Here is a 22,555-nt window from a genome sequence, read left to right as displayed (position 1 = left end):
AGGTATTGTTTGTCCCCCACCCAGCAAGACAGCCACTTTATGTGGGCAGAGTCCTTTCACCATCCATCTCAGCCCAGCTGAACCCCCGGGAACAAGATCAAGTGAATTGTCTCAACTGTTAAACACATTTCACTGCCGGTGCACATTCTTGACTTGTGCTAACAAGTCAAATGTACCCTACCAGCAACTATAACCAAATCAGCATTGGTGCTCTGTGCAGAAGGCATGAGTCACTCGGTCCACCCATGGGCATAACATAGTGATGACCAGTTATATTCACTGCCATGGGTAGTGCTGCCTCTGAAAGAGCTCAGAAAATCCACCCTCCAGTATGGTTCCTGGCAGCTCTGGCATCACCCATTTACATCACGGCACTTCCACTACACCTGGGACTACCGTGGGTGCCTATGTTGCAATTTAAAGGGGGCATAAAACATTACATCAGGATCTAGCAGTCTGTTCCTCACTTAGCTCTGTCTATTGTTGACAAATATAAAAGCCCTGCAGTCATCTGACCAGAGCCTTGCCAGTGGGCATTATCAGTAACTACTGTATTTTAAAAAACGTGTACAGTGGGCATTAAGTAGTGAGTGACATCATTATGTCAGGTACAGTTAAAATTACAATAAGCAGAAAATATGAATACCATGTCAGAAATTCAACTAGCCTTAAAACTGAAGGTGACATATTCTTGTTGACTGTGCTTATGTAAGTGGTGACTAAAATAGGCCATTTATATAATGCACTACAGCGTATAGGGAGGCATGAAATATCAACCAGCATTGGGTCTTGTTGCTGCAGGCTAGAATGATTTTTTTAATGTGACTGCCCAAAATATCAAATCTACATCTTGACATAATGAAAGGATTTCAGTAAATTGTATCTATTTGTAGATGCTGTATTTCCATCTGATATTTATTCTATCGTTTGCTTTGACTGTTAATGTTGAGTTACATCCTTTTTGAATTCAATTAAGTCCTAAACTTGTGAAAGCAGAAATGAAGTGCAAACAGGTATAAAAGCATTTTGCTTCCATCGCGTTCTCTCCATCTCTCATGAAGGACAAACTTGTGCCTGGATGTGGTTTTATGGGCACTGGCTGTCACACAAATGCATGACACTACTTGGTCTCTGGGAGCTTAGTCCTCTCCTCATCTGCTGCACAGGAACACGCAATCCATTTAAGGGCGACGCGGGGGCGGGCGGTTGGGGGTGAACTCTTAGCTCATTTTGTTTTCTCACCTCTGATGTTGAGTACGGAGATCAATTATAGCATCATCCACCTTTACACCTCTCCCTGTCTTCCTTTAAGATTCTGCCTAATGCCCACCTTTTTGAGCAAGCCTTTAGTCACCCCTCTTAACATCTCATCCTTTGGCTTGGTGCCCATTTTTGTCAGATCATCCATCTCTTGGCAAGCTTAAACCCTTTCTTTTTCATTTACCCAAGAGTTAAACAATAATAATTGCCATAGTACAAGTAAATACTTTGCAAATAAATTCCAGACTGAAGAAAAGGGACAAAGACTGGAAACCTTACTATTTGAAAGTAGCACTGGCTCAGAAACCAAGGAGACAAGCATGAATTGATGAAACAGCAGGGGAGACATATAAGAACACAGTGGTGTGTGGCAGCAATATAGGATGGAGCACTCCTATAATGGGGGTGGGGGTAGCTGAGGGAGGAGGAAACCTACAAAATACAACAGATGTCCCACAAGGAATGAAAATAGAGGAAAGTTCTGAGATGGAGGGGTATAAAAATTAAAGAGCAGAGACTGTATAAGGTCTATAAATATTAAATCACTATAATTGAGCAGCTGATGTTCTTTTATTGATGTGCACAGGCAACATTCAGTGACCTCAGATTAACAAGAACAAAAGTTCAGGTTCGAAGGTTGGGAAAATCAAGCAACAGAAATAAGCAAAAGAAAAGTTTAGACGTGTAGATTAGGCCATCTGATATTATTGCATAAACATTCAACAGATTGGGACCAAATTCCTTTGCTCGCCTTTGTAACAGAAGGGTTTAGCCAGGGTAAGGTCATTCTTAAAAGAGTGGATGGAGGAGTTAGATTGTCTTGTTCTAAGTGTTAATCTTCGCCTGGAAGGTATAAGAACAAAAATCTACATACATCAATAAAACATGTTTGTGGGACCTTCCTGTGTGCAAATTGGCTGCTGCATTTCCAACATAATAACAGTGACTACACTTGAAAAGGACTTCATTGGTTGTGAAGTGCTTTGGGGCATCCTGAGGATGGGAAAGTTGCTATATAAATGCAAACATTTCGCATTTGTAAGTGCCCTTTTATAGCAATGTTAGTAAGTTCAAGAGGCCTCATTCTAACTACAGCCCACCAGTGTATTCCACTGAGATACCATCAGCAGAAGCCCTACCACCCAGTCAATGCAGATGGAGGCACTCTGAAAAATTGTCCAGTCCAAGAAAATCCCGTGTCCTTAGAAACTGAGCCAGACGAAATTATCCCCAATCTGCTCACTATCCCTGGCCTATGCTGGTCTACATTAGCAACACCGTGCCTCACACAGCGAACAGCAGGAGCATGCTGCACCCATCTGGATAGAGTAACCTGCAATGCCTTGGCAACACGAGCAGAAACAGATAACATCAGGCAAGCATTGCGTTACACTCTAAAACCACTGCTACTCCCTGGAATCAATTCCACAGGGTGGTTCTCAACCCAATCCACTCAGGAAAAGTCAGTGTGTTGCACGCTGAATATTCTATGAATGAAACACATCTCAACACATTGCAACCAAAAAACAATGTAATAACACTTGAAAAATAGGAAGTTAAGCATCTTAACGTGTAAAATATTTCTCATGCTGTACAGGCTAACAAAAATTCTTCCGCCTTCTTAACTTTCAGTCTGTTCTCTGTCCTTGAAATAATTGTTTTTTTCAGAATTCCAACGCTAAGTTTATTCCCTAAGGGGCACTGTGCCCTTTTTCTGAAACAAAAAGCAATTTGATTTATTCCTTAGCAACCAAAGTGCAGGGGGTTGGTAAAAGACTGGTGTCTGCCTGATTAAGCAGAGATGCCAGAACAGAATGAGGCAGATGGAGCCTGAGACCACGAATAATACAGCTACCGCTGAGCATGGGCAGTGCCTCGTCCTATCTGCTGCTGAGGGAGGGTGGCGTTGCTTTCTTGGGGAGGAGCCCTCAACCAGTGGTGGCTGCGGAATGCGTGTGAAGTTATAGTCTGGCTTTAACCCTTTGCCCTTACCCTTCAGCGACTGCTGTTGGCAGGCTCGCTGTTCGTGAGCAAAGGGTGTAAAGAGTTAAGCTTTGGAGGGGGTGTGAGCACAGGCAACGAGGCCAACTCCAAACCAAGAGTGTTGCAATTGCAAGAGAGTGGCAGCTGTATGCTAACGGAGCTATTGTGTGGGACTGGAGGCATGAGCAGCGGACAGGTGGCTCTTGTGAGTCTGACACACTTCTACAACAGACAGTACAGCGTCGGCATTCGGAGAGCACAGACAGACAAACAGCAGCTCTCCAAAGACTGTGAGGGACAAAGCTGTCAAGAGGGCTTTTCAACAGCTCAAAAAGATTATCGCTGCAACTGAAATCCAACCCGCTAGGCTTCCTCGAACCACATTGGGGGTTTTTTTTGAGGATCGAGGCGATGCATTTATGATTTTAAAACTTTCTGGAGCTTCCCGTTCTTCTCGGGGTTTGATTTCAGTTCTTTTTTTATTATTATTAAGCGGCGTATCTTTCACCCGTTTGAAAAATGAAGATTTTTGGCAGACTTGATTACACGCTGGTGAGTTAGTAAATTGTGCAAGATTGAAACTCACTCAAAACCCACTCACTTGGAGTGAAAATGCGGCCCTTAATAAAAGCGCGTCTTTATAGTGTTCCCTAAAATGTAATTGCAACTAATAAGGGAATAAGGGAAATAACTGCTTCCTCAGTGTAAGAAGTGAATTTGCTATAACTGAATGGCTTTGAAGAGCAAGATGTTAGTCCCAAAATAAGTGCGTAAATAATCTTTGTGCTGATATTGTAAATTTTCAATAAAATATTATGCATGTTGCTGGAGTGTTTCAAATGTTGCACCTGGTAACATAATATTTCCTGTTATCTCTCCTCGCTGCACGAGGAAGCAGTACTTCTTTTGTGTGGGAGACGCGTTAGGCGTTGCTTTATAAATATGCTGATACCAGACTTGCAAATCGGAGTCATAATTAACATTTCTTGCATTGATTTTTATGCAGTCGACATGATCAATATTTAGCGAGCAACCGGCTCACTGAACATAAGTTTATTCATTCTGTACAAAAGGAGTGGGAATTGTCATTCCCATAGCATCAGCCTTTCGAGTCCAGTGTGGGATTCCGGGAATGTGTTGTTAAGCATATTGCTTAAACAATCTGTATTATGTCCCAGGGGGTCTAAATTGGCCCTATTTTGGTGAAATTGGACTCCCAGGTAGAAAAATCCCATAAATGCTCAGAACTTTGTGATGAACTAGCCCAGTGTTGGACCAATAATGATAGGTCCCCTTTGAAACTTTACCCCCGGCAATATTTCCCATTCTCTCTCTGTTACTTGGTAGTACCAGGCCTGCTGCTGCACTGGCAGTAAGAATGGAATTGACTGGTAAATTTTGGTACAAGGCTTCTGTTCCAAACTTTGCCAGTTATGTGAATTTAATAAATGAAGAGGCTGTTGAAGCCGTTTGGAAAACACAGAACTGTGGGAATGAACTCAATGAAATGTTGGTGCCTGATCTGTCATCGTGGATGTTTGAGAGCATTGCCTTTTAACTGTTAGTCAGAGTTGGGGTGGGGGTGAGGTGGGGGCCGCTGGTGGTGGTGGGGATCAAGTATCCGTGGTACCACATTACAAGAAGTACAATTAAAAATTAAAAATGACTGCCTCTTTCTATTAAAAATGCACGGGATGAAGAATTCAACCTTTTAAATACATGGAAATGTAAAGGGCAAAGTTTTTGTCTCCTTGTTGATCGTGCATGTCCTACTGCAGGCCATGTTTAATTAGATTAGCCCTCAATCAGTACTGCTTGGATGGGTTTGTGGACATATCTAATTAGACGGGTCCACCACGACATGTTTTTAAGTAAATGGAATAATAGGCCTTGAAATTTCAGCACCATGGATAGAGGAGATTTCAGTCCCATTGTATGTTAGAATTGCCTTTGATCTAGTTAAATACCTGTTACGTGACATGTATTTATTAACACATTTTTAAATCTTTTAGTTTGGCTGCAGACAATTCCCAATGGATTAGCAGATTGGACTTGTTTTTTTTTAATGATTATATTGCTGTATGCAACAGCTTCTGTTACTAATTCCAGAAAATTACTTTGTGAATTTCTATTTTCTACTCTGAAAGTGACTGCATTCTCCGCCTCAGCTTTCTCTCATGCTTAAAAAAAAGTGTCATGCTGGGTGCTTTTTTCACAGACTCCACCGCTGTGAGACCACACAGTGAATTTAGACAAACTATCTGACTCCAGGGAGTCCCACATCCAGCCCTGTCCCAGTCCTCAGCCAACATTCATGCATGGACAGTGTTCAGTGACAGCTATGATAGCTATGTTGCTGATTTTTTTCCCTTTCCTAGCTCTAAGACTGTTTGCAGCATTTGAATATCTGCCTAAATTGAAGTGGTAAATACTGGGGATTGACCTGGGACCATCCTGGTTTGTGAGGTTCAATAGCAAGCAATAGCAAGTCTATTTACCCACTGAGCCATCAATTTTGCCGCTGTTAAAATGCACTTCATAGCTTAGAACCCCAGCGTGTAGATTCCTGAATACTAGCTCCACCTAGTGGCTTTTGAACATCTTTCAAGTCAGTGTGAGGATTGCACTTTTGGGCTGATTAGTGATATGAGAGCATATAGGAGAATTCCCTACTCTTCTTCTTCAAACAAAAGTGCCACAGGAACTTTTATGTCTACCTGAGCAGATAGAGTTTTACTTAATCCAAGGAACAGCACCTCTAGTAATGCAGCACTGCCTCACTAATGAACTGAAGTGTCATCATAGGTTATGTACTCAAGCCCTAGGGTGGGATTTGAATCCATGACCTTCTGGTTTAGTGACAAGAGTGCTACCACTAAGGCAAGCTGAGTAGGACAAGCACTAACTGCCAGCAAAATAGGAGCACAAAAATGTACAGGAGGTCTGATTTAGCACTGTAGGCTATGGGCTGAAAGAGGCTGCAGAGATAAGGAGAGGTCATGGAGAGATTTGCAAACCAGAACATAAATTTCAAATTCAGGCCAGTGCAGGGCAGGGACCCAATTAGTTTAAGTGAAGCTGAAGTGATGGGCAGTGGACTTAATACAGTCTAGAATGTGAGCAAGATGAAGTGTGAGCAGTGGAGTTTTGGGTGTGTTGGATTAATGCAGAATGAAGCTAGGAAAGCTGGTGAGATTGGTAGAGAAGTCATCTTGAAGAATTGAAAGCACCTAAATGTTTTAGTGTTGGGACTGAGGAAGGAACAGAGGCAGGTAATGTTGCAGAGATGGAAGTATATGGTCTTAATGATGGAAGGGATGTGGGGTTTAAACCTTCATCTGGACAGCAAGGTTATGGACCATTATGGAGAGCAATGGAATTGCTGGCAAGGTGGATAAGATGAATAAGATAGATCGGTTTCCTCAGTGTTCATTTAGAGGAAACAGATAATCTGAAATCATCAAGGCAGTTGTGGTATTGAAGCTGGTGAAGAAGTAGAGATGAATTTATCAGCTAAACCTTTCCGATATTCAGACGTATCCTTTGCTGTTACATTGGCCACCAAGGCACATGGATCTTAACAATGGACAACAATGTCATCAACCTTTGAGACGCAAAGTTTTATACAGTTGAGTGTCACAGTGTTTGTATTCATCACAGACATTTTTTTTCCATCCACAGGACTTCTCATATGATGATTCCAAAGTTGAATTCAATATTGATGCTCCTAATGGAGTGGTGATGGAAGGTTATTTGTTCAAGAGAGCAAGTAATGCCTTTAAGACGTGGAACCGGTATGTGGTGTTTCCTCTTGTGTTTCTAAACTGGGAGCAATAAAGGCATATGTTACAATAGTGATCGGCCAAAAGCCTTTGGAGCTCTGTGTTTGATAAACACTGATGCCAAGAGCTGTAGTTAGTTTATAGAGTTAACATTGGTGCAGGTTAAAGTTATGGTGTTTTTGAGCCCGACATCTAGTATTTACTTCAGAAGTGTCACCTACCTTTGAGGCTGGTTCCTGCAACAAAATTTGATTCAGCAAATTTTCACCCGAGTCCAAAACCCTTTTACTGTACTGAACACAACTTCCAGCAAGAAGCATTCCTTTAAGGCCATAAGCATGAAACATCCCTTTAAGGTCATATGGCTAATTCAGTTTATTATTCTTCCTACCTAGAGCAGCAGTGCCATCTTTGAGAATTTGCATGTTTCCGAACCTCGGTAGCTAGTGCTGAAAGAAACTAATGGACAATGTTAGGTTCACCACCCCCTCCCACTCTATGTCCTACACGATGTCTATCTGATCAACCTTCATTATTAATGGGTGCTCAAATTCTGGGTAACCACCCACTATGCAGTACAAATATTACAAAAATGTGAACATCAATTTTTAAGACTGTTTAAAGGGAGAGACCCAGTGGTTACAAAGACAGATTAATAGACTCCCAGCTATGTATCTGGATTCCAGCTATGATTGATATTTGTACTGGGGCACCTCTGTGAGGGGTGGGCTTTGCCAGTTTTGGATATATTGGACAGGCCGAAGAAGGTGGGGTGGTCATTTTTTGCCCATGCCAAGGAGAAAACGGTTGCCAGCATTCCTGAAGATGTCTAAAGGCTGCGCCAACTTCCCAGTTGACCATGGCATCTTGTTTGAATGTGTATTTGTGATGAAAGTATTGAGTCAATTCCTACAGTGTTGCACTGAGAGAATGCACCCCTGAAGCCCTGTATATAAATCCTGGAGTCTGCAAGTAGGTTTGCACCCTGGAGTTCCTGCATGACAAACTCTAAAGATGTTTGCATCTTTTAGAGGCTGCTCTAAGAGTGTGCCCAGACTTCATCAGCCCTCCCTAATGATCAAAATAGGATGCTCAGTCAGTTCTTATTTAGTTCCTTCACTTCTGTAACATTTCTCACCCGGCTGAAACTGCAATTTCTGGGTTTCCCTGGCTCATGCTTGAGAGATTAGATTCTCAAAGGTTGGACTGACAATGTACCTGGGATGGGAGTGGGGTGTTATCTTATGAGGAAAGGTTGGGCCTGTAACCATTGAAGCTCAGAACAATGGGAAGTGACCTTATTAGTCCTGAGGGGACTTGACAGGGTGGATGTCGAAAGGATGTTTCCACTTGTGGGAGAGACTAGAACTAGGGGACACAGTGTAAAAATAAGGGGTCTCCCTTTAAAGACGGAGATGAGGAGAATTTTTTTTCTCCCAGAGGGTCATGAGTCTTTGGAACTCTCTTCCCTAGAGAGCAGTGGAGGCAGGGTCATTGAATATTTTTAAGCCAGAGGCAGATAGATTCTTGACTAACAGGGGGGAGTCAAAGGTTATCAGGAGCAGGAGGGAATGTGGAGTTGAGGCCACAATCAGATGAGCTATGATCTTATTAAATGACGGAGTAGGCTGAATGGCCTACTTCTGCTCCTAATTCATTTGTAATATAATGCCAAATATATACTGCAGTAGGAGAATATTTTCGATATGTTAAGAGATACTAATACATGCATATCAGGTATACTTTGTAGAGCAAAACTCAATTAGATGAAGGGTCAAAAAATCAGACCAGAGAGGAAGATGCCAATTTGCTAATGTTTCCAGCAATCCTATCAAGCATTCAGGCCTCCACACTCAAGTCTCCAGTCTGCATTCCCAGGATGGGTGGTTCCATAATGGGAGCCTTTCCTCTTTATAACCCTGTAAAGGAAGAGTGTTGTTTGTCTTTGTGATTGTAGCCGGGAAAAGGTTTCAACCTTGTACCTTTATCTTTGTGAGTATGCTGAATCCAGTCCTATGGCAGTAACATATCTATCACTGGAGGCTAGCACTCGCACACTTGCTTTGTTCTGTTGTCCCCTAAGACACCATCCTATTAATCCTGTCGACGTGAGTAACCGGCTGGTGTGGAAAATTGATAGCTCGTATTCTGTTCTTGACATATAGGTTATCATTGATAGAAGGCAGCCATTAGCTAATAGTAGCAGAAATCCTTTATGCCCCAGCCTGACCTAAATCTGAAACTCATTTAAGTGGAACTACCATATTGTTGGCTTCACAAAGTAACCTGAGAACTTTACAACATCAGGACATTTTATTTTTAAAGTTTCCATGCATTTGTTTAATTATGAAATATATCTAATGGAGTTTAACTGTGATTGTTTTTTCCTTTAAATGTATTTTTAGGAGGTGGTTTTCTATACAAAACAGTCAACTGGTGTACCAGAAGAAGATGAAGGTATGAGGTCCACAGTGTGATGGTAACTTGACTTTCCAGAGAGATCATTTGCTCCTTGCGTGAGCTTTTAAACTTTGCACCAGTGCCCTGAGTCATCATTAGTTAAGCTCTTTATCTTGCACTGCTGCAGCTGAGGTCTTTGCAATCACCTGAAGTCTAAGGGGGTTTGTCAGCAATTAGTCAGACCTTGAGATGAAAAGCCTGACACAAACAGAGCGCCCTGCCTAAATAAAATCCAGATGTTTTGCCCACACCAAAGAGTAAGCTCCTGTCCAGTGACTCTCGTTGTCGGAGCAGGGACTGTTGCTGTCATGCGGGAGACTGCAATTGAACAGTTCAAACACGGTGGCTGTGGTCAAATAGGCGGAAAAAATGGGAAAAACAACTGCATCCACACAGCAATAATAATCTTTAATATTTCTGAAAACCATAGCTGTAATTCTACACCGATTGAATTTATAATTTGACTTCACAGTTATGCCTACAGCATCCAGAGTGTGTGGGAGTGAGATGAAAGGACAGCACTGAAAATTGTCCTTTCAAATAAATTTGAGTAGTAGGTTTTATTTTCATAAAAGTCTAAAGTACAAGCTTTCTTTCCAATTGTACTTCTCCCCTCCAATTTTCTCCCCTTCTGGAGGTGTTGATTGGTACTGGGCTATGGTGCTATGGATACCAGAAGTGCTCCAGTACCTCACGAAGTTGGCCATTCTGCATGTGTAAGCCCAGGTATTGAGCGTCAGTGAACTATTTCATATCATAGGGCATTGCAGCCAAAGTCAAAGCCCGATTTTGCAATAGCAGCCACTGTCATGGTCTAACATAATTCTGCTGCTGAAACATTAGACCATGCTTTGTTACCCCTAGACTCGGCTATTCCAATGTTCTTCTGACTGGCCTCCCATCTTCCACTTGCACATAAACTTGAGGTCATCCACAACTCTGCTGCCTCTGATCCCAACCTCATAAACTCATATGCTCACTGGCCTAATTAGTTCCTGGTCCACCTTTTATTAAAAAAAAATTCACCCTCATGTTCTAATCCTTCCACGGCCTCTCCTCTTCCTATCTCTCTAACCTTCTCATGTCCCACAACCCTCCTCAAACTTGTCCTTTTCCAAATATGATTTCTTGTGGATCTTCCAATCCCTTCCCTCCACCACTAATGGCCGTGTCGACTTGGTCCCCAGCCATGGAATTCCCTTCCGTAAACCTTTCCACTTCTCTACTCCTTTAGGACATTTCTTAAAACCTACCTCCTCAACCAAGCTTTTGGTCACCTGTCCTAATTTTTTTTATTCTTTCACGGGATGTGAGTGTTGCTGCCAAGGCCTGCATTTATTGCCCATCCCTAACTGCCCTTGAGAAGGTGGTGGTGAGCTGCCGTCTTGAACCACTGCAGCCCATTTGGTATGGGTACATCCAAAGTGCTTTTAAGGAGGGAGTTTCAGGGTCTTGGGCCAGGGACAATGAAGGGACGGTGATATAATTGCAAGTCAGGATGGTGTGTGGCTTGGAGGGGAACTTTCAAGTGGTGGTGTTCCCGTGAATCTGCTGCCCTTGTCCTTCTCGGTGGTACTGATCATGGGTTTGAAAGGTGCTGTCCAGGGAGGGTTGACAAGTTGCTGCAGTGCATCTTGTATGTGGTACACACTGCTGCCACTGTGCAACGGTGGTGGAGGGAACGAATATTGAAGGTGGTGGATGGGGTGCTAATCAAGTGGGCTACTTTGTCCTGGATGGTATCAAGTTTCTTGAGTGTTGTGGGAGCTGCACTCATCCAGGCAAGTGAAGAGTATTCCATCACACTCCTGACTTGTGCCTCGTACAGTGGACAGTGAGGAGTCAGGAGGTGAATTACTCATCACAAAATTCCCAGTCTCTGACTTGGTCTTGCTGCCACAGTATTTATATGGCTGGCCCAGTTCAGTTCCTGGTCAATGGTAACCCCCAGGGTGTTGATGGTGGAGGATTCAGCGATGATAATACCATTGAAAGTGCTTCTTTGGCTCAGCGTCACTTTTTGTTTGATAACCTTCCTGAAGTCCCTTGGGCCATTTTATTACGTTAAAGGGGCTTATGTGTGTAAATTGTTTCAGTGATGTTGTAAAGCAGGTGAGTAGCAGTGGAAGTTGGGCAGTAATTAAAATCCTGCCAGCATCCACTTTGCATGCTGAAGGTTGGGACCAGAGGAAGTGTTTCGCCCAGCAGAACAGAACTGGCACCCTGCTGGAAGTAACAATCCATTGGTGCCCATTTGCCTCAAACTCTTCACAGGCTTTCTGTGATCTGGGCAATGGCATAGAGGGCCACCCTCCTTGCAGCCATCTCATGTGGCACCCACCCCAGGGGGCATCTCAGTCCCTTAACAGCATTTGACAAGGCAGATGAGCCACTAACTGAAGTCTGCCCATCCTGCATACCATTTCCAGCTGTGCTGATCGCCCTTCTTAGAAGTCTGAGGTTGCTAGGCAGCGGTGATTACTAGTAGGCATCCTGGGAAGGACAGTGTAATATTAATCTGCAACCTTGCTAATCAGCTGACCTTGTTAAATTGGGGTCCTCCTTTAGCTTGGGGTCAGTGTTTATCTGATTACACTCCTGTGAAGCAGCTTCGGATGTACCACTCTATATCGGCATTATATACACGCACAGGTGGTTGCCCAATGGGTTTCAAAACCCAACAACTACCTGATTAGCAAAAATTGCACCAATATCAGGATATCACAATTCTGTCCTCATCCAAAATCCACACATACACTTGTCAGCAAAAGTCAACAGATGGTGATTAGGAGCAATAATCCCACCCAAATTTGTCCCACCCTCCTCCCCCCCCCCGCCCCCACAGATTACATACTCTTGCTGTTCCCTAACCTGAGATAAGCTACTAGCAAAGATTGGGGATTGAATCAAGGAACCTTCTCAACCATAAACTCTCACTGGGCAGCTCTTTACTAACATTATCATTGGGGGACCATTATTGATCTGAATTTAATGAACGATTGACTGAAATGACATTCTTTCTCTGCAACCCATGATCCATAAGCCACTTTTGATGTCTGTTTCTGTTTTAACTTTCAGGATGCACTAACAGTGGTGGTCGACGATTTGCGACTTTGTTCCGTCAAACCCTGTGAGGACATCGAGAGACGCTTTTGTTTTGAGGTTGTCTCTCCAAACAAGTGAGTGAACAGCAGGAAATAGCGACTGCTGTGCAGAATCTTGCCCAGTCGCCATTTTTCCACCTGTGAACTTAAAATAGTGAGGGTCAGATAAAAACATCTCTAACAGGGAGATGCTCAATATCCTGGGTTTATTTTTCTTACATGATTCAGAGATTTGTGTCCGTACACTTGAGGCCTCTCTGTTTCTGGATCCACTTTAAAATTGTATCATTTAGCTTATATTGTCTCTCCTCATTCTTCCTTAACAACATGTATCACTTCACACTTCTCTGCATTAAATTTCATCTGCCACACATCTGCCCATTTCACAAACAGTCCTGAATTCTGTTACTATCCTCCTCACTGTCGACAATATTTTTGAGCTTTGCGTCATCAGCACACTATGAAATTGTACCCTGTATAGCCAAGTCTAGGTCATTAACGTCTATTGAAACCCTGCCCCCAGAGCCTGGGTACCAATATATTGCCGGCAGTAACAGCGTGCTCCGTTTATGTTGACTGAGGCCTGCTGATACAGGCCGGTTCCTTGTTTTCCGCTTCCTGGCTTGTGCAGACTTTTCCCCAACCTTCGGGAAGGTCTGGAGCCAGGAAATAGAAGTCGAGAGTTTCAGCTTCCAACCCTTGTATGAGTTGGGCAGACCCATCCCCTTTATCTTGTGTCCCAATCAAAGTGAGTCTGACTGTCGTTTTAAGACAAAGATTAGATTTGCGATCAGTCTTGACCTTGGGAAGGGGGGGCAGTCTTAAAGCCACTTTAAGCTCATGGATTTTACTTTCTCCATGAGAATCAAGCTAAGAAATTTGCTAGGCTTGCTCCTATCTCTTTCAGCAAAAACCAGCAGTCACCATGTTCTGATGTGTGTGGGAATCATTTTAAATCTTCCATTTAAGACACTAAAGGAACATAAAACCTAATATGGCTTCTTATAGAGAATAAATATCATCCGGTCTTTAAGATTTTTAGCTGACCATGCACTTTGATTTCTACAGGAGCTGTATGCTGCAGGCAGACTCTGAAAAATTGCGCCTAGCCTGGATTCAGGCAGTGCAAGCCAGCATTGCCACTGCATATAGAGAAAGCCCGGATAACAACTACATCAACGTAAGTCCCACACAACCTTTCCGACAATTTCTCCCACCCTGAGGGTCATTTCAGCAGCAACGGAAACTTTGGCCTTTTTATTTGACCTCCAATTCCTGTTTAAATCTTCAGAGCATCACAAACCAGCCTGGCCTCAGCTGTGGCTCCATTGGTATCACTCACGTCTCTGGGCTGTAGGTTCAAATCCCACTCCTGAGACCTGAGCACAAAATCTGGACTAATATTCACTGCAGTACTGAAGGAGCGCTGCACTGCCTTTTTCGAAAGAGATGTTAATCCGAGGCCCGGTCTACCCCGTCAGGTAGCTGTTTACGCTTCAGTCATGTTTGACACTTATTGTATCAATATACATGATACACTCATGTGCAAACTGTATATGTATTGTATTTGCACCTGAACATTTCAAATTACATGTTGGTAAAGTAACAAAAAAATCACAACTGATTAATCTGAAATCTGAGTGTGGGAACAGGATTTTCCTGTTGCCTTTGATAACACCAGCACACCCCCATTGCCCATGAGAGGTGTCAGAGATTCAAAGCAGCTACTAATCTAGAGACAGGTTTTTCAGCGTAACAGCAATTAGCCTCAGTTTGACCTCAAGATGTGCCAAGAGTGCTTATTCCACAGGGAATAGTTGAGCAGGTAGAACATTTGTGACAGGACAGATTAAAGACAGCCTCAGCATCTGACAGTTTTCCTCAAGGCTTTACATCCATTAGGCAATGGCTAGCAAGATAAACACCGTGTTATTAAATAATGTTACATCGTGTGTTACATTGCCTGTTACTATAAAACAGCATAATCTCTGACTGGCTGTCAGCAGTGCTTATAATTTACTTAAATATCCTGATTCTACTCCTCACCTCACTGCAAGTACCTCAGGTTCTGTGACCTGACAGCCTAACACATACTCCACCACAACACACCTAACACTGCTAATTGTGAATCTGTATCTCACTGGTCAGAGCTCCAACATGGAGTGTCAGCTGTTGCCATATTTACTGCTCTGAATGGACTAGGGAAAATCCTGTGGCCAGAAAATGAACTGTAAGAGAACTGGATTTGGATAGTGTCACTGGGATCTTTTTACGTTCACCCAACAGGGCAAACTGGGCCTCAGTTCAATGCCTCATCAAAGAGACTTCACCTACAACAGTGCAGCAGGGTATTGCACTGAAATGTCAGTCTAGATTATGTGCTGCTCTCTGGAGTCATGGCATTACTTGTCAATGTTGACTGTTAATTTTCACAAACACATTCTTTTACTAATACGCTGCAAGTATATAACGCATTATCGCGCTGTAACACCTCAAAGAGTTTCATGCCAAGCAGTTGGTGTTAAGAGTAGTGACTGTTGTTTGTAAGATTATTGACATGACGAGAGTGAGCTGCCAGTGGAGCTCCCCGTGAGAATGCAGCAGACCTGCCCCCACTTTAAATCTGCTCCCGTATCTCCCCGGCAGAGGCTGGACAGAACCGCATCTCCATCCACGAGCAGCATCGACTCTGCCAGCGACTCCCGGGATCGCAGCGTGAAGGGCGAGAGCATTCTGCAGCGGGTGCAGGGCATTGCCGGGAATGACCAGTGCTGCGACTGCGGACAAGCTGACCCTCGATGGGCCAGCATCAACCTTGGTATAACGCTGTGCATCGAGTGCTCTGGAATTCACAGGTAAATTCCCAGATTTCTAATTCTCGGATATGACCGGGGATTAAACCTTTCTCACATTTGGGCTTTCAATTGGCTGGAAGAGACACCCTTGAAATTGCTTTACAAACCTTTTTAAAAGTATTGAACCCGTAGAGGATGGAAGGCAGTAGAAAGCAGGTAAATGAGAGTTTTAAATGTATTTTCTTAACAGAAAAAAGAGTGGGAAAATGAATTTGATTGTGTGTGGAAAATAAGAGACACCATGGAAAAGAGGCAGGGATAAAGGGACATGCTCACATTTTAAATTTATAAATATAATTGTAGTTTAGACGCTGACTTTTTAAATTCTAATAAGTTGTTGAGGTTTGAGTATCTGTTGCTGCACTTTCAGTGCAACAGTTCATGAGCCTTACACTTAAATGCAGCCGGGGAGGCCCAGGGTTTCTCTGGACCTGCCGACAATCTGAGGCACTGATACTGGTGCTGAGTTTCCTGAATGCTCCAGACTGTATACTTGGCTCCAGCTGGTGATAATGCACTGAAGTAAATCGCTGTTTTAATTTCCCCAGAGTGACTGATCACATTGGAAGCAGTGAAAAGATCAAACAAACAATACACAACCTCTTGGTCACTTTGATTAAACAGTCTCAAGCAAAGAGTAATCTTTTTTTTTGGAATCCATAAATTTTTCACTTACTTATGATTTTAATATTAGTCTTGATTAAGTAGCCAGCTGCTCCCCTCAAGCTACCATGGCAGCAATATTCCAACATTATTAGTAAACTGATTACATCTTCACCAGACACAGTGTAGTGGCTGATTAAAACTGACTGTTGTGGGGCAGTGAGTTTCGGAGTTCTCACTGTCTATTTCTTATTGATACAGAACCATTTTCTAATTCAGATTAGAAGGAGATCAAAATTTGGGTGAAAGTGAATTCATTCTATACCTCATCCAAGTTTTTTTTGTTTTAGACTGCTCATTTGCAATCGCCCATTTTTTGCCCCCGACACCAATTAAAATGACCTCCATCAGTATTAAACTGGCAGCTTCACTTAGGAGGGACCACAGGATGGCTGGGGTGGGAAGTGGAAAAATGATAGAGGCTGGAATCAGTAGAGTTAACGCTAACCTGATTGGGAAGAGGGATGATAGATGCTATGATTGGATTCCAAGAAATGGGAAAGTATTTCATTTCTCAGCGTTAACATTCCACATCATGTTGAGCACAAAACTTAGAAAAAGAAATAAAAAACTAACCTTGGGATTTTTGTGGGGCTATGAGGAAATTACGAGGGAGTGGGACTAATGGGATAGCTGGACCAAAGAACCAGAACAGACACGGTGGGCCGAATAGTCTCCTTCTGTGCTGCATGATCCTTTGATTGTGATTAATTGAGTATGAGGGGAAAAAAAGCTAGATTCAAAACTGCTCCCTCCCAGTTAACAAATTTGGTTCATTTCCATAGGTGACCATCTAATTGTGGGAGTTGCATTTTTCAGCCCTTTGGTCAGTGCGTAGTTTTAGCTTTACAGTCTTGGAATATAAAGAGCCTGTTATAGATTTTATTACTTCAGGGTCCCAGTGCAGAGTTTATGTGCACTGGTAACATAGAGAAAGAATTCAGCCAACAGGTCAGTGGGCCCACACGAATTTTCTTTCATTATGGACAAGCAAACACAGAAACTGCTAACCCCCCACCTGATTTCCCGCTGCACATTCTGTGGGGAAGTACGACCTTGTAATACAGTGCTTCATTTTGCCTTCACAAGCATCAATAATCGAGACGTCTTTGATTATTATGTTGTTCCTTTTTTTTTCTATTTTAAAAAAGGAGCCTTGGTGTCCAGTGTTCCAAGGTTCGTTCTCTCACATTGGATTCCTGGGAGCCAGAATTACTTAAGGTAACTTGAATCTTGGCACTTGATAAAATTTACATTTTATTCAACTTTTTTTTTGAATGATTTTCTGCAGCTTAAAATTAAAATTTTCACTTTCAGTTGATGTGTGAGCTTGGAAACAACACTATTAATCATATTTACGAAGGACGATGTGGGGAACATGGACTGAAGAAACCACAGCCGGCAAGCACAAGGTCAGATTTGAAATAATTCTCCAAGCCAAACAGCGTACCATACCTCATTAAGAATTTTAGTCTTGCTCCCAGTGGACTGGTGATTGTAGTGCTGCCTTCCCTGCCAGATGGTGGTGGGTTGTCTGATTTGAATCTATCTACCACCCTGGGGATCTACTGGCCATGTTTTCAGCTCTCAGGTCCTTCCAGAAAAGCAGTGACTCACCTCAGACTCTGGGAGAGGAGCTAAATGTGACATTATCCATCATTCTGCAGGCTATCTTCCTGTCACAAAGCAACATTTGGCAGTAGCCGTGGAGAATCCGGTGGCCCACAATGAACAGAGACATTCTTTGACGAGGGGCCTTTTTTAAACAATGTTTGTTTTGAAATATTGTCCACTTGCTCCTGAAGGCGCTGCCTCTTGCTGGACTCAAGTTCTGCTGAATCATAGAATGGTTACGGCACTGAAGGAGGAGGCCATTCGGCCCATTGTGTCCGTGCTGATTCTCTGCAACAGCATCTCAGCTAGTCCCGCTCCCCTGCCTTTTCCCCATAGCCCTGCAAATTTTTCTGTTCAGGTAATTATCCATTTCCCTTTTGAAAGCCACAAATGAATCTGCCTCCGCTACTCGACTTTGTCTAATACCTTAGCCAAGTGGCCAATCATGTCTAAACCTGGGCAATGAATATTTGCCGCTGAGTGAGAGTCATCACATGTTGTCGCTACTCAATGCCTGCATTTTATTGAAGGAACATGGGCTGATTTTTCTTGCCCATAGTCCAGGGGCACTGAAGAGAAGAGTTGTGCTCCCTGGCTATAATTAGCTAACTTAACGCATACTGTGAGTTGAACCTGAGACCCTCCAGCTCACACAATAACACAGCAGAGAGTATGTGTAACAACTGTGTTGCAGGAGCTAAAGGAAACCCTTTGAGAAATGTTTAATCTTCCCGGGTCTCTGACATCTCGTGTTCATACCCTCCACACGTGGATGGTTAGTGTTTGGGGGTGGGGGGCTGGTGCTCAGCTTGTTTCTAACACATTTTTGAATTTACAAAATGCTTTAGGCAGCAGAAAGAAGCCTGGATAAAAGCCAAATATGTAGAAAAGAAGTTCCTTAAGAAGCTGCCAAACGCTGATGCACTTACGGATGCCGAACGGAAACCGCGGCGATGGAGTGTCAAGAAATGCCGACGGCACAACAGTTCCAACAAAGCTCCGACAGCTCGGCGGAGGTATCGGCAGGACACTGGCAGTGTGTCACCAGCAACATTCGCAGCAGGTAAGAGCCAAATTATCCAAGTCACTTTCTTCCTTTTGGCTCCATTTTGTGTTTTCTTTAATTAAATTTTCTTCCCTCCTCACCTGAAGGTGCAACTTGGGCTACACAGGAATGGACAGGCCACCATACAACGTTCAAGTGGCTATTCTTCACTTGTAGATAGTCCAAGCTGCTGGCGTATTATAGCCAAGTTGATATTCAACTCCATGTGCAACTCACCGAGTCTATAGCACAACAGGCCGTTCAGTCCAACTTATCTGATACTCCACCCAAACCTCCTCCCACTCCTCTTCATTGGACCCTATCAGCATCTAGAACAAGTCTCTAGTTTACAATAGGAGCAGGAACTCTGTCTGCCTTTTCCCTCCCCTACCCCTGGGTACTGAGGCAAATTGTGTCCCTATTCACTCTGGTGGTTAACTATTAATCCGGCACACAGAGCCAGCCTGGAATCTTCCTCTGTGGCACAGGACCACACCTGAACGTGCACTGACCAACCAAACCACTGGGTGGTTGCCCCTGTGGCTTTTTTAACTGTCCTCTGGATGACTCTCCCATCATTCTCATTTCTTTTATCCACTCCTTCCTAAGCCTTGATAATTACAATAGTTTTGAAGAATTCTAATCTGAGGAACAACATTGTACCTCTAACACAAATCACACAATACTCCAAAAATCTTACTGTAAAATGGATTGTTCGAATTGATAGAAGACTCAAAAGGATAATTGAGTGCATTATCCAGTGTAAAACTCAGTCCCACAGACCAGGTATCATCCCTGTGCTGAGCTGACTAATGCCAGCTGGGATGGCAACTGTGGAACCAGGAAAAGAAAAAATAATCGAGCAGGCTTCCGACCCTTAATTGTCATTTAGTGCCCATTAAGGATAAAAACAGGTACGTGGACCAGATCGGGGCAGATGAACAAATGCTCACTACCTAGAGGTGAACATGACGACTGACCATGGGGTAGTGATAATGTCACTAAACTGGTGATCCAGAGCCCCAGGCTAATGCTTTGGGGACATGGGTTCAAATCCCACCATGGCAGCTCATGGAATTTAAATTCAATTAATAAATCTAGAATATAAAACTAGTCTCAGTAATGGTGACCATGACAAATGATGTAAACTAATGTCCTTTCCTTACCTGGTCTGACCTACATGTGACTCCAGATTCACAGCAATGTGGTTGACTCTAAAACTACCCCCTGAAATGGCCTAACAAGCTACTCAGTTCAAGGACAATTAGGGATTGGCAACAAATGCTGGCCTTGCCAGTGATGCCCACATCCCATGAAAGATTTGAAGATTGATCATGTGTGAATTATTGAAGGAGCTGTGCCCAATGTGAGTCTGTCCCCTTTGGGAAAGCAGCGGAGATAATTGGAGTGGAAATAAAAGTGGGTTGTAGCATTAGCTTTGTCCCTCCCTCTATCCCTGTTTGGCTAACACGGCTTTTCTTCTTGTGTTGGTCATGGCAAAACACAGCAGCGGCGCTGGAGAGGAAATTTCGAAGAGACTCCCTGTTTTGTCCCGATGAACTCGACTCGCTGTTTTCCTACTTTGACACAACCGCTGGGCCTCGTAGTAAGTATATTCTCATGAATCATGTACACAGTGCTGACCACATACAGAGTACTGGCCAGGTACACAGCAGTGACTGAATACAAGGTGCAGGCTGCAATTTTAATGCTTGTGCTCCAGTATTGTGGTTTCCCTGCGAACACTATAACACTTGTCTTCTCGACATACCTCGCCAGTGTAAAGGTACTGAACTTCCTCTTGTTCTCTGTCTGCTGGCCCTGCAGGTTTAAGCAGCGACAGTGGCCTGGGCGGCAGCACCGATGGCAGCACCGATATCCTGGTCTTCGGCACGGTGGTGGACAGTGTCACAGAAGAAGGTTAGTCCTGTTCCTGGATTTCTTTCCGGTGGGGGTCTTGGCTCAGAAATACTGCTGAGGATCAGTGTCGTTTTCTGAGCTTTTGATGGAATAAAGTATCTCAACAAGATACGTCCCCTTCCAAAAATATATGTAGCGTGCCATCTTTCTCATGAATTTGGCTCTCGAAGTAGCTTTTAAGAATTAAAGTATGATCTCTTACAATCAGGTTTGGTCCACTTTCCTGATCACAGTCCAGTGACTCCTGCTGGAAAGTGTACTTTGATGGACTGTACAGGATAAAGCTAGATTGTGATGTATCCCAAGGCCAAATAGCCTGTTAATACTCATTAAAGAAAACTGGCTAGCAGGACAAGTGTACAGCAGAGTTGCCAGTGCCTATGGGGTAACAGCCAACAACACCTTCCAGAGAGGAGAACACACGCCTTATAATTTTTAAAAAGAATTGTTGCTTTTTTTTTGGAATGATATTTTTTATTATGTAAATGAGTTGTGCTGAATTTACACACACTGTCAGCCAGCAGTACGAAATCTGGAGTAATGTTCAACTTCACGCTCCTAGCCAGCAGCACAGGCTGGAGATTCTGGCCTGAACTATTTACTGTTTTCTAACTGTTCACTGGAATGGCTGGAAGTCTCTGGGCAGCGAGGACTCGGGTTTCTGATATCACAAGGTTGGGAAATTATAGCGGATTGCAACACTCGCACGTCTAGGATCTTGCCCAGCCCTGTATCTCTGGGTCGTATTATCGATGATAAAGCTGAAGTCATTCTGCACACAGCTGTACTGAGCCTCCACCCCAGATTAATGTTATACTGCGCCCTCCTAATTGTGTGCTATCTAATCAGTGGATTAAGTAAGCGGCCGAGCTGACTGAATAATGGCTGACTGTCACTTTACTACTCACAGTGAGCGAAGTTTCGGAGGAGTCAAGTGGGGAGGCGGAGATCGAGCCCGAAGCTTCTGACTCTGAGGATCTCCGAGAGCTGCACCCAGGGATCCTTGTCTACAAGGCAGCACACGCTCGCAATCTGGCAGTCATGGCTGAGGCCTTGGCCCATGGTGCTGATGTCAATTGGGTCAATGACGAGGATGAAAATAAAACTCCATTAATCCAAGCGGTCATTGGGGTGGGTTCCAGCACTTTACCTTCATGTGTTTCAAGGGATTATTATGTGAGGGTTCAAGATCATTTTGGCTTGGGAACAGGATAATGGAGGTTAAAAGGAAAGCGATTTTAGGAGGTGTTATGTTACAGTACTGATGATGGGTGATGTTAGAGCGCTGATGTATGTGTCACTAAACTGTGGATAACAGACAGGGATAGGATTGGTCTCAGTTGAGAATCACTGAAGGTGAGATAACCCTTCAGCTAGCTTTGCCCTGGGTTACTGATGAGGGACAGTGGGCTGGATTAAGTGCAGGAAGATTTTTTAAAATTATTATTCATTCTTGGGATATGGGCATCACTGGCAAGGCCAGAATTTATTGCCCATCCCTAATTGCCCTTGAGAAGGTTGTGAGGAGCTGGCTTTTTGAACTGATGCAGTTCATGTGGTGTAGGTACACCCACAGTGCTGTTAGAGAGGCAGGATTTTGATCCAGCGACAATGGAGGAACTGTGATATATTTCCAAGTCTGGATGGTGTGTGACTTGGAGAGGAAGTTGCAGGTGGTGGGGTTCCCATGCATCTGCTGCCCTTGTCCTTCTAGGCGATAAAGGTTATGGGTTTGGAAGGTGCAGTTGATGAATGGTGAAGGTGCCTGTAAAATCATACATTAGCATTCAGGAGGGGAGATAGACAGGGAACTTTTGAGCATTGCATTCAGTCTGTACTAGTTAGACATTCTCGTTAGATCATCTTTCT

The 22,555-nt window shown here is 43.5% G+C and overlaps 1 protein-coding gene across 1 annotated transcript in view; it reads left to right on the top strand.

The window, feature by feature from the left end:
- acap3a (ArfGAP with coiled-coil, ankyrin repeat and PH domains 3a) overlaps positions 1-22,555 on the top strand; it is a 331,316-nt gene that overhangs the window by 282,625 nt on the left and 26,136 nt on the right. Inside the window, exons 11-21 of the mRNA XM_078558003.1 lie at positions 6,925-7,037; positions 9,431-9,482; positions 12,564-12,664; positions 13,658-13,769; positions 15,236-15,444; positions 17,259-17,328; positions 17,425-17,519; positions 18,570-18,784; positions 20,274-20,372; positions 20,594-20,686; positions 21,597-21,817. Coding sequence (XP_078414129.1) covers positions 6,925-7,037; positions 9,431-9,482; positions 12,564-12,664; positions 13,658-13,769; positions 15,236-15,444; positions 17,259-17,328; positions 17,425-17,519; positions 18,570-18,784; positions 20,274-20,372; positions 20,594-20,686; positions 21,597-21,817 — 1,380 coding nt within the window. The remainder of the gene's footprint in view (positions 1-6,924; positions 7,038-9,430; positions 9,483-12,563; positions 12,665-13,657; positions 13,770-15,235; positions 15,445-17,258; positions 17,329-17,424; positions 17,520-18,569; positions 18,785-20,273; positions 20,373-20,593; positions 20,687-21,596; positions 21,818-22,555) is intronic.

This window comes from Cetorhinus maximus, chromosome 15 (genome assembly GCF_964194155.1).
Source record: "Cetorhinus maximus chromosome 15, sCetMax3.hap1.1, whole genome shotgun sequence".
Lineage (NCBI taxonomy): Eukaryota > Metazoa > Chordata > Chondrichthyes > Lamniformes > Cetorhinidae > Cetorhinus > Cetorhinus maximus.
Note: the sequence above shows the minus strand (reverse complement) of the source record. Positions and strands in the feature narration are given on the sequence as shown.